Source organism: Camellia sinensis, chromosome 10 (assembly GCF_055761805.1).
Source record: "Camellia sinensis isolate YWXY chromosome 10, ASM5576180v1, whole genome shotgun sequence".
Classification (NCBI taxonomy): Eukaryota; Viridiplantae; Streptophyta; class Magnoliopsida; order Ericales; family Theaceae; genus Camellia; species Camellia sinensis.
In genome coordinates, this window is record NC_138970.1 from 29,311,665 (window position 1) to 29,324,846 (window position 13,182).

General features: G+C 33.5%; 2 protein-coding genes across 2 annotated transcripts; both read right to left on the reverse strand.

The window, feature by feature from the left end:
- Positions 1-897: 897 nt before the first annotated feature.
- Positions 898-6,135, reverse strand: TBL35 (TRICHOME BIREFRINGENCE-LIKE 35). Its single transcript, XM_028253328.2, has 6 exons — positions 5,397-6,135; positions 4,592-4,871; positions 3,628-3,799; positions 3,249-3,445; positions 2,994-3,146; positions 898-1,418 (listed from the first exon to the last, which is right to left on the reverse strand). The coding sequence occupies exons 1-6, from the start codon at positions 5,695-5,697 to the stop codon at positions 1,088-1,090; spliced, it is 1,434 nt and encodes a 477-aa protein (XP_028109129.2). The 5' UTR covers positions 5,698-6,135; the 3' UTR covers positions 898-1,087.
- Positions 6,136-10,416: 4,281 nt separating this feature from the next.
- On the reverse strand, positions 10,417-12,840 carry LOC114307765 (protein trichome birefringence-like 34). Its single transcript, XM_028253177.2, has 4 exons — positions 12,146-12,840; positions 11,321-11,517; positions 11,023-11,181; positions 10,417-10,936 (listed from the first exon to the last, which is right to left on the reverse strand). The coding sequence occupies exons 1-4, from the start codon at positions 12,686-12,688 to the stop codon at positions 10,588-10,590; spliced, it is 1,248 nt and encodes a 415-aa protein (XP_028108978.2). The 5' UTR covers positions 12,689-12,840; the 3' UTR covers positions 10,417-10,587.
- Positions 12,841-13,182: the final 342 nt, after the last annotated feature.

The following is a 13,182-nucleotide window of genomic DNA, read 5'->3' on the forward strand; positions in this document are numbered from 1 at the left end:
TTCATATAGGACCTGTTTGATTTTTGCATTAGAGCATAAGATTGGATTGTTAATCGAGTGATATGCACATTTCTCGCATTTGGATGGCATGAATGATGGCATACTTAGAGCATCTCCAACGGTAGTAGGCATTTTACCTATCTAAATATTACTATAAAGTATATATTTTATTTTGCCTATTAACTGTTTTATGTTTTTACTCCAACCATGCTCTTTATTTTAGCTATTAATCCAAATACTATTAATTTTATATAATGCCACGTCAACAACAAAGATGGAGGGAAATGATCCTAATGATTGAATACATTTTGCCTAGCGTTGAAGGCTAGCTACATGTAGCTAGTGAATACGAGTTGAGCCAAAATGCCTAATCATATGCCTAGTGCGTTGGAATTGAAAAAAGTGAATCACACTAGGCATTTTAACTAACAAGTATGATATGCCTAGTGCATTGGAGATGCTCTTAGTAATATATAGGACTTCTAATCCCACAAAATTGGATGATATTCAATACCATAGGGATGCAAGTATTAACAATCCCACATTCATTCAACTAACTAAGCTGGACAATTAAACCCGTGGTTAATCCTATAGATTATGAAAAATGATATATAAGTCTATTTTCTAAATCAAGTGATGTGTCAAAAAGCTGATTGGCTGATAATTAGAAGAAAAATGAAAGAGATAATTGATTTAAATATTTAATAGAATGTCACATCATTGGTTCTAGAAAGTAAGTATACTTGTTTGGCTTGAATAACAATACTCGTAGACTATTAATCCTATCACTATTTCTCCAACCAATCAAATAGGCCCATAATGTTTTACCTTTGTTTAAAATTGCTAATCATTTATCATGATCAAATTTTAAAAGTACTAAATCTCACTAAATCATAATTTAACTATAAAATATAAACATTGCATAATCCTATCGAAAACAATCATTAGCCGTTGATTGGAATCACCAGTATGCCTTAATGTACAGAGCCACAACAATCTGGTTTTTCCATGAGACAAATGAAATTGGCATATTAGCTCACATAGAGAAAATACTAACAACTGTTTCAAGAGACCACCATACCTCGCTCTACAAAAATTGGAATAGTAACTCATTCCAGACATCAGGCACGCCGGGCAAGCACCAGTGTATGCAATCAGAGTAACTAGCAGGGTTGGACAATTGTTCCGGGCTTAGTGTTTCCCAAAACTTGCGATAAATGGAAGGATGACCATCTTTTCGGTACTCTGTGAGCTGAGTGATATTGATAACGGCAACCTTTGAACTCAAATTGCTTAGCACCTTCTCCACCATGCGCATTGTAGGCAAGTCGGAACCACTTCCCCAATATGCTTCATCAATAATAGGGGTTTTCTCATTATAACAATTTCCTTCACTTCTAGGCTCCCATTCCCGACTCCTGAATTGGAAAAAAGAAAAATGGAAATAAATGCAAGTATTCAACAAATAGACAGATTGATGATGAATGACAATGACAAAACAAATGATTTAACTAGATAAAGAATCTTAGGTTTCAGTGCTTGACAGAGTTACACAACATATAATAATCCCTTCTAATAGTTTCTCAGCGACACACGTGAATTTGACTTGAAATTTTTTAGAAAAGTGGAAATGAACAACTGCATTTTCTAAGAAAAGGGTGAGAGGCAGAAGACCATATTGAAAATATGGGCCCGATGGACTGCAGACTATATTTTCACTATATAGGAACAGTCTATATGGGATATTTAGTTCCTACAAATAATGGATCCTAAGATGCTTTTTATAAGTTCAAATAATTGGATTGGTAAAGTTCAATAGACTGCTTTACCTTCTTAAAGAAGGATGCTAGGTTGGGAAGAGTGTTGATAGGTCAGTGCATGGGGAATTCCCGATCTCATACTAGGGTTGCAATTGAACATTTTATTATAGATGTAATCAGTAATAATTGTTGTTTGTTATCTATTTATTTTTTGGGTCGGGGGAAGGGGATCCCAGGACTCGAACCCTGTTGCTAAGCTTGGCTGGCCCCTAAGGGTTTGATGCTTTTCCACTGGACCAATTAGCCTTGCTCATCTATAATTTAATGAAAACATCAGCAATGATGAATTCAACTGTTGAATTAGCAATCCCCTTTGTTTATAACACAGTCACACAACCATCTAGCTCAATATGAAGGCACCAACTACATCACTGTAATTTTTTATTTTTTATTTCAATCGGCAGTAGATTGTTTACAGTATGAAGAAAATTACATTCAGACAATCGTAGTCCAACAACTATAGAAGCCCAACAAAGATCCCCATAATAGGGAAGAAACAATCAACCCAGAATTCAAACTAAGAAAGAATCCATGGGAAAAAAATAAACAAGACCCATAATATAGGAGAAATTGTCAATCTTTCCAGTTTCCTAGATAGAAGTGTACAAGAGTGGCCAATTGAGTTAGCCCAATTGGTTACATTATCGTAACTACCAAACTACAGATGGGAGGTATTTTGTTAAAAGTCTATGCAATAGTAAGAGAGGTAGATATCACTATAATCACAATGGAGTCATTTCAAATCCCGTGTCAAACACAATAAACTAGTTCAATTTCTACAAGAAACTCAAATACCCATTATTCAATAAAAATATTATACATGCTTAAAAAATTCTAGTCTAACCTCTGCAGTTCATATTAGGTTTCCTATTTTTAATTTAATTAAAGCATGAGATTACTTAAATCTTACTCCATTTTGCAAATCCAAGAAAGCAAGATAGTGCTGAACTTTGACAGAATCAACACAAGATAAAAGCTCAAAAAAACGTAAATCTTGGTTTTCAATTTAATTCAAAAAAAAATTAGAACACCCTAAATCTGACAATGGAAAGCAATTAAGAATATGTGTCTCACCTAGCTCTAATGAAACCGAGATGCGTATTTCATGCAAAGATATTAGATATCAAACTGATGAAAACATAACACATTTCAGGAAAGAGGGCTAGTGCTCACCAAAGATGTGTAGGGGACATAGTTACGAAAAAGACCCGCTTCTTGAGGGGATTAACATTAGAAGCCACCCAACTAGCCCAGGCCTCCATGGCCAATTCCATGCCTCCCAGACCATCTATTTCTTCGCAAATCCCATTCGTTTCAGAACTCCATCTGCAAAAATAATGGATATTATATACAGCATAAGAAAGCAACTTGAAATTGAATTTGAAACTCATTATTCCACAAATAGCATAGATGGAATTGTATACTCACAAGAGCTTAACTGGCCCCTGCCTCCACCACAGGTATGTGTTGAAAACCAGTATATCAGCTTGCTCCCACTGAGACGCATGCTTAAGAACTGAATCCGGACGCATTATCCGTTCATCCAGTCTGTGATTCACCGGGTCATCAGAATTAGATTCAACGAGAAGTGGGGCCCACAGAAATTCCACAGTGGCATTGTATTCCTTTGCATTATACAAAAAACATCGAAATTTGAGAATTATGAGACAAGAACCTCAATATCTATCAAGCTACTCCTACTTGAAATACACCCTAAAGAATAACAAAACCGCATAGTATTATTAGAAGAGCACTTTACTTGATTAAAGTTTATATTTTAAGCTTTTTGGATTGAATTTTTCCTTACCTCAGCTCTGAAAACGGTGAGAGCCGCATTGGGTGAGATGGACCTCTTATCTGCTGGAATTATGGACTGTAACAAACATATCATCGATATCCACTGCCCTCTATTCAGTGAATCTCCAACAAACATTAGTCTTTTCCCCCTCAACTTCTCCCACATTTCAGTCACGTTCCATCTATATATGAACAAAAACAATCCTTGAAAACCCAATTAACCAACAAGAACCCAAATTTTAGAATATACACACCATTCTCTGCATAATATGTGTTGGTGAATATACCAAAGACAAATATAGAGCCAAGAAGTAAGAATCATCACAATGACAAGATGCTGAATTTTAACGTGGTTCGGCTAACGCAATCATACACTATTACTAAATAATAATGGGCTTACACATCATACACTATCATCAAGTAAATACAGTGGGTATTGTTAACTGAATCTACTGTATTGTTAAAACATGCAACCTATGTTACATGGACATGGATACAAGTATCAGGTGCGGGTGCGTGTATAAGCGTCCAATCTTCCAAAACCTAAATCTTAAAATATTGGAATATGTATCCAAAAGTTGGGTAGGGGTACGCACACACACTTAAGCACTTTGCATATTGTATAATAATATTCTTAAATAGGATGTTGTAAATTATTTAGAAATGTACTTCATATTAAATGAAATTTAGCGAAGTTATGAAATTTATTTATGTTATTCCTTTGAGAAGTCAGAAGTATATCTTTACTAATAAATATGAGTGCCTGCATCAAACATCACATAAAATTAGAACGTCTGAGCAACTAAATTAGGTATAGGTGTCAAATACATATCCTACACCCTTAGCTTTATTATATCGTGTAGACACGGGTACAGCTCCGAGTAAAAAGGTCCATGTAATGTAACACAACATGCAACACAAACACATCAAATTGAACCATTAGACCTTTTTTCTTGAGCTTAGAATCCACGTACCTCTTCAAATTGCAATTGTGGGGCTGCCATCTCCAGTACTGGTACCCCAAATCAGGCCGTCCATGCTTGTGGCAAGCCAACTGGTCAGACATGTACGGACAATCTGATTCATTATAGAGTGGGTGTGAAGTGTTGTCGAAAACCCATTTGCCGGAAAAAAAGTCACAACTCTCCTCAATTCCCCTCCCGCGACCCAACTCCGGTCTATGAACAATCTTCCCTGCTTTTCGACCACTGTACTTCACTGTGGATCTACAAGTACTGAATCTATCCAAAACCACTACAACAATTTTGAAAAACCCATGTCAAAATTCATCAAATCAGATCAAATAGAAGAAGAATTAAAGAGGCCCATGAATCAATATAACAAGAAAATGGGGAAAAAAAAAAAAATCATTCATTGGACACACAAACAACTCCCATTGAGGGAATGAACTAGGTATATATACCCACATACTTAAATAGACAAAGTGAAGTAAACCCGTCAAATATAATCCAACAAAATCAACAATTTAACAAAACCCATAAATCTAATCACAAGAAAATGGACAAAAACCCATTTACTAGACCCACAAGCAACCCACAGTGAGGGAATGAACTAGAATCAATGCATGCATATATAATCCCACATACTCAAAGAGACAAAGTAAAGTAAACCCATGAAATTAAACCCAACAAACTCAATAAATTAAAGAGACCCATCAAATCAAATCATGAAAATGTAGAAAAAACACACTCTTCAGACCCATCACTAGACTAATTTCACGAATACAGTCACACAGGCACAAAGTAAAAGAATTTAAACCTGGGAGGCTATAATTGGGGGGAACTGTAGTAGATTCGCGTACTGCTGTTTTCTTGAGGGAATCATCAACATGGTGGTCAAGGTTTTGATGGATTTGTTGAATACTACGTTCGTTGTAGAGAATTGAACAGACAATAAAGACGAAGAAGATCAGTGCTGCTAAGAGAGGGAAATGGGTTCTCTTCTTGTGCCATCTCTGCATCATTCTACAGAGACACAGGGAGAGGGAGAGAGAGAGAGAGAGCTTCACAGACAGAAGAAGAGAGAGTCTATGTTGACTCGAAATTCTGATTTTTCGCATGGTTAGATTGATCTAAAACTGCTACTGCTACTGCTACTGCTACGCAGATCACTAAAAGCCGACAATGTTTATTTTTATTTATTTTCGCCGAAGTTACGAGTAAACAAAGTGATTAAACTAAAATTAAATGATCAGTAGATATTACCACTTGAATCAAGATTCAAGAACAATGATTAGTGGTCACTTTATTATCATTTTAGATGTTACCACTTGAATCAAGATTCAAGAACAATGATTAGTGGTCACTTTATTATTATTTTAACTTGTCCGGTATTCACCTCGGTTCAAACGAATCAAAATCGTTTCGTAATGACAACATAATTTTAAAATAATTAAGAAAAAGAAAATGAATACATAATTGAGATTTGGTGACAGTATTAAAGCGACTCCAATATTATAGGACCGGTGAAGTAAAAATAAACGGTTCGTTTGAAAAAAATAATTAAAGCCTGGTTTGGTATCTGTTATATAATTCATCTTTTTATCTTTTTATCTTCACATTACCTTTCTACTTTTCTGCACATCTTTTCGTAAAAAGACAAAAAGTACACTTTTTTAGGACACTCCAAACCAACCCTAAGAGTCGTTTGGGATGCCTTAAATAAATGTATTTTTTTATTTTTTTAGATTAAAAAATTAAAAAAAATATATAAATGTTTAGGTTAATTTTTAATTTTTTATGAAAAAAATATGTATTAAAAAATTGTATAAATAAATGTGTAGAAGAATGGATTGGCAGTACAGTCGGTCGGGTGAATAGATGGAAAAGATTCTCTTTTTCAGGTTTTGATTGGATGGTGTTGTTCGGCTTGTGGAGGCCTACTACAGGTCCCGTTTTTCTAATTGAAACCGTTCAATGTGTAGAAATCGTCGAGTACTATATGATTGTAAAAATCACGTTGATTGGATATCGATAGCTATCTGATCGTGTTAGTTTTTTTTTGTCAATTGTTAACTATAACACCATCCAATTTTTATACAAAACTGATTTGATCATGTAGTTAGCGATATCCGATAGACATGATTTTTTACAAGCATATGGTATTAGACGAGTTCTACATATTTCACGGTTCAGATTATCAAAACGGAACCCATGGTGGGCCTCCACGGGCCCAACTTTACCATCCAACTTAGTGAATGTATACATGTAATTTTTTTTTTCCTTTCACTGCAGTTGGCTTGACGTCAGTACGTTGATGGGCCAAAAAGTTGATTTGTATTTTAATATTTATATATTATTTTTTTTATTTTTTATTTTTGGTGAATATTGATAACTTTTTGACTTTTTAACTTTTTTTAAACTTGCCAAACCAACTCTTAATCTGATTTTTAAATTTTTGATTAATTTAATCAAGTTGAAATAGTTTTATTTGGAAATAATTTTTATTTTTTTTAAAAAAAAAGTACAATCTATTATATAAGGAAAATGATTTTTTTAACCCACAAATTTTGTGGGGCTCCAACATTTCAATATAAGTTTCTTAATTTTCTGATTAAAAAAAAAAAAAAACTCCCACCCACCCTTTTTAAATAACTCTAAACCCTATCTTTTACTTATCCTATTTTTTTCTTTACACCTCCACAACCGCATCTTATTTCTCATAACTTTTTCGGTAAGTAATCTTTCATTTATTTTATTGCTTTTCTTTTTGACTTATTGTAACAACTCCGACATTTGATTAACGTCAACTCATGATTAAATAAGCCTGATAAGTAATTAAGATGAAATCATGAGTTAATTACTTATGCATTGCATTATTTGTGTTTATATCTGTCTAATGTAGAAATATTTGTTTGTGTTTCTATTTTGGTTTACGAATTGAAAGTCTTAAACCAAACCTTAAGGAATTTTTACCAAAAACTCTATTTCTATGGAGCTCACTTTGGTTTCAATTTCTCATTCACCCGATAATGGTTTTGAGCAACCAAATATACTACGTGAATCACAACACGACATAGAACACATTACCACTTAGACCCGCCAACTTTGGCGGATGGATTCCACCTAAAAAATAGACTAAAGTTGAGAAAAAAATCTTATTTTTCAAAACCATTTCTAACAGAGGTGGCAACGGCAAGGAAGCATGAGGGGGCAAGATAACAACGGCGGATCTAAAAGAAAGAGAGATATTTTAGTAGGGATGGTAATGGAGAACTATCATATGGTACCATGGAGACCTGATTCAAATATATGGATTTTTCTCTCTCTTTTTTTTTTTACCTATCGGGTCAGGTAAGTAGTGTTTTTTAGATATCCATTGGGAATGGGTCAAGGATGAGTACCTACTTATTTCCCCCATATGTTTTCACTACCCTATTTAGAAGTAGGATTCTCATTTTCACAGCTTGCTTTGCTAAATGCATAACATTTGCCATATCTTCCTCCGTTTTTAAAGCATTCATTTTCACTTTCTCTGTAATCTCATTTAGCCAGTCCATTTCCTTTTGCAAATTCTCTTTTCTGCTTTGCAATTGCCTTATCTCTACCCCAAATTTGTCAAAGTAGCTTGACAAACTCTAATATCATCCCGAGTAAACAAGACTGCTTCCTCATCTTTCCTGAAAATATTCGATTCGTTTTCTCCACTTTCATATTCTAAATCACTTTTTCTTCCTTCACAACTTCTAGTGAATCCACCGCCACGTGAAGCCTCCCTTTAGCCAAAGAAAGGGCCATTGTTAGTAACATTATAAAAGTTTGAGGTGAGAAGTGCAATTTATTCTTTCTTTTTTTTAATCACATTTTTTTTTCAATTACTAAAAACTTATTTGTTTCAAAATTATATATTTGATTATTTCAAAAAAAATTAATTAATTAGATGATTAATGTATATTTGATTTTGTTGTTGAGCGAAATAAAATAAAATTAAATGTATATTTAGCTTTGGCTGTGAACCCTTGAAAAAAAAAATGAAAAAAAAAAGGGTCAAGTTGGGTTGGGAAAAATCTAAATCCATTAGGGGATGAAGAGGGTAGTATCCATGGGAAATGAGGAAAAATTATTATAGGGGAATGAGGATGGGAAATTACTGTCCGCCCCATTGCCCCTAATTGCCATCTCTAGATTTGAGTGAGTGAGAGGGGTTTGGACTGTGTGCATACGATATATAAGGAACGGTATTGAGTTTGTCCTTTTGAATAAGGTGTTTCAGCACCTACATTTTTGGGCAAACAAAATTAAAATTTAGACTTTTGGATCGAGTGTCCTAAAAATTATCAATACAAAAATTAACTTTATCAGGGATCTATAAATACAAGAACAAATAGTATTTTATTTTATAAAATAGATATTTAAGTCTACAATTATATTTACTGTTCATTTTATTAAAAAAAAAAAGTGATTTGTTCTTGTATTTATAGATGTTCAACAAAATCAACTTTTTGCATGAATCACTTTCATTGTGGGACTTATGAGAAAAACGATTCAAATTATTAATGTAGATCCTAATTGAGACCTACAAAAAATATTTGACTGGGTATGGAAAAATAAAAGTATGGCAGGAGGTCATCCCCTAAATCACGAACATTATTCAGGCCTTGTTTAGGGAGTAACCATTTTGGTTAAAAAGTCACTATAAGTTATCGCATCACTCTTTTTATTTTTTTGTACATATTTTTATAAAAAGTCAAAAAATTATTAAAATAGTCTGTTCTCAAACGAGGCTTAAATCTTATGGGAACTGGATTCACATTCTTTTTCCTTGGCAAAGTTGAAATTGCCCAAAAGAAAGAAGAAAAAATGATTAATTACATTAATACTTCTCACCTATTGATGAATATTATCATATTCTCTCACTTATAAGTTTTTACTAACACTCTTAACTATTAAAATTATACATTTTCATCCCTTTTGGAGGAGGCAAAATGAGACATTTATATGACTTTTAGAATTAAAGGATCAAAATATATGGAGTCATTGATAAACGGATCAAAACATAAAGATCAAAATATACGGATCAAAATAAAATGATATTTATTAATAATTGAAGGGTCTTGATGTAATTAACTCAAGTTTAAGAAATATCCCATACCATGTCCAAGCACCGTTGATCAAAAAAATTGAGATTATGAGTTAAAACAATTAATTATGCAAAATTTTCAGTTAAAAATTTTCTTTTTTTTATTATTTATTAGTTTTTTTTACACCCTCAATCGAGTATTAAATTGTTTTGAATTTCACAAAGAGCTCAAATTATCAGTATAAAGATGCCAAGAAAGGCTTCTCAATATTATGATATTTGTATGAAATAAATGACTTCCTAAAGCGTCAATACCCTATCATATTTGATGGGATTATAAGTTTGATTAAAATAAAAGAAAATACTACGCACATTAATTTTTTTATTAATAGACATTTCATGTAATAAAGAAAATTGTAGAATCTGAAATAAGATCAACTTCGATAACGTGACAGGTGCTACAATCATTAGCATAAAAGAAATAAAAAACAAAATTGTAAGATTTATTAGTTTCGGGGAATTCCAAAAAAGTGGATAGTGAATTTTTTTTCTTCTCAACTAATGAAGGTACAAGATTTATTTACATAAATTACTTGTACCTAATAAATTATTTGTACTTTCATTATTTTATAATTATTTTTTCACTCTCTATTTTTTTGGTATTCTCTCTATTAGTTTGTACAATATTACTTTAAAATTAAAGAGGTAAAAACTTTAGGAAATATATTTTTTTTGGGGTTGAAAATAAGAAAGGTGAAAATTAAAAAAAGTTAATTTTTTTATACAATCTATATGAGCATAGTAACTTCTACAGTTTCTAGCAAAAAATAGCGGGTTTGTGTGTGTAATCTCATTTTCCAATTTACTTACAAATTTCTCACCCAAAAAATAAAAATAAAAATAAAAATAAATAAAAAAATAACAAAAGTATTTAGAAATAAAAAAGATAAGCATAGAGGAGCTCATTCCAAACATCAGGAACTCCTGGAAGACACCAATGTCCACAATCTGAAAAACTCGGAGGCTTTGACAATTGTTCTTCAGTTAAAGGCACCCATTGCCTTCTGTAAATAGATGGATGAGCATCTTTTCGATACTCCGAAAGTTGTGTTATGTTGAGAATATCAACTTTCACACCTCTCATTTTCAATTTGTCTATTGTTGCTTCCATTGCTTGCATCATTTTGGGCTTTGATAAGCTTCCCCAATACCCCTCTTTGAAAATTGGCTCTGTTTCATTGTAACAATTTTGATTTGCTTCCATGCCCCATTCTTCACCCCTGCAGTGGACATTGCATATTAGAATAATATCAATTCCAAAAATAAAAATAAAAACTGATATAGCAATAATAACACCACACCATACCGAAGATGACTGGGAGACATGCTAACAAAGAACAATTTGGTGGTGGTATGATTGACATGCTTCTCCAACCAATCTGCCCAAGTCTTCAAACCCATATCATATCTTCTTACCATCTCTACTTGTTCCAATGTTGCATTCCCATTCTCTGATGATTCCCACCTGTTCATGTTCATAGCAAAGCTATATATAAATATCTGATTTTAATCATAAAGTACATTGAAAATTATCTGATTGTATGTCTTCAAACCCATTAATAATGCTTTGGTTGATCAAAATACTCTTTATTAAATCTACTTACAAGACTTTGATTGTGTCCTCCAGCCACCAGATGTAAGAATCAAAGACAAGTATATCTGCATCGGTCCAGTGTCTGGCATGCTTTTCAATGACTTGAATTCTGACAATCCGGTATTGGACACGGTGGTGGAACGGGTCATCGCAGTTGGATTCAACCAGAAATGGAGCCCAGTAGAAATCAATTGAGGCATTGTATTCCTTGATTTACAATCAAGAACCAATTAGTCATTCCAGTCGAAAATCATCACCACTACAAAAGTAAAATAACCAAGAGCGAAAGTGAAAAACTTATTTTGAATCTCGATGCACCAGCAGGTATAGATTTTCTATCCGATTCTATAAGAAAACGGGGAGGCTCATGATTTGATTCCCCGAGTTTCTCCACCTAGGTAAGGAGTGGGACAGAGACGAGACACTACAAATCTTGTCCCAATATCCTTCCCGGGAAATTATTTAATAATTCCGGAATACCACGTGTCACCTTCCAAGCCAATCATCAATTACTTAATCTTCATGTTGTTCCCCATCCTCAACATAAATCGTGGCCCCTAACTCTCTCTACCAATCAAAACTTTATGGAACACCATGTATCCACATTCCGGGAATACTAAATAATCACCTTTCATTCCTAATCTGCACCACTCTGTACTAAAATTTTTCAAAAAAGTGCAATTGACTGCACTGCATTCATCCTGGTGAACAATTTCAATGTTTGTAGCCTTATGGTGAAATATTTATGTGTTTGTAGCACTACTGGAAAAAAAAAAAAAAAAGAAAAAAAAAATTGTAAATTGCAAGGAAATGAAGAAAAGAAATCTGGACTCACAATAGCTTTGAAGGTGAACAAAGAGCCATTGAAGAGCCTGTCCCTGGACTTGAGCGGTGCAGGGATTGAGGACTCGACCAAGCACACCAATGAAACCCATTGATTCCTATTCAGCGAATCTCCGACGAAGACAAGCCTCTTCCCTCTCAGCTTCTCCAACAAAGCTGTGGCATTGAACCTTGGAAGATCACAATCATGAGGTTGCCATCTCCATTGCTGATACTTCAAGTCCTTCCTCCCAAACTTCTCACAAGCAAAATCATCAAGCATGAATGAACAATTCTTCTCTGTGTACAGAGGATATGACTTGTCATCAAAAACCCATTTCCCCGAAAACAAATCGCAGTCGTTTTGTGAACTTTTCTGATCTTCTTCTACCATCTGTTTGCTATCTTTTGTTAGAAAAAACCCAGTAATTATACAGGCTGCAATGAAGAGAGCTATGAGGGAATGAAAGCTCAATCCAATTCCCCATTTTCTCACAACTACTATTTGCTCTGTTTTTGTCATTAATTTAGCTTGCTCTGCCTCTATTTGGCTCATTGTTTTTTTAGATGATTGAATGGGTAGCAGCTTGGCAGGTGATTAATTTGATGATTGTGAGGAGTAGTTGAAGTTTAGGTGAAGTATTAAATTTTGTAAATTATTATGTTTTTCATTTGGGACTTGGACTTTTTGTTAACTTGCCAGACAGTGATCACAATAATCTCAGGTAAGAAGTGTCTAGGTTGTCTCTTACCTAGGTTTGTCTTTTTACTACACAACAAGAATAATAAAACATAAAGAAAATGTAGTAGTTGTGTTTGTGCACTCCTAATTTTCTTTTTATTGGATAGTGGTATACGAAAAAACAGGTTTTGGGTAGTTGGATTTTCAAATCAAGATTCTCTGTCACAAATCATTCAATGTGGTCATTTTCCTTTTTTAAGGCATCCAACATCATTTGAAAAATTATTTTTCAACAATAATATGGATTTTTTTTCAAAAATAGTTATTTTAATTGATTTTTTAATTTTTTATGACATGTAGAAAATGAA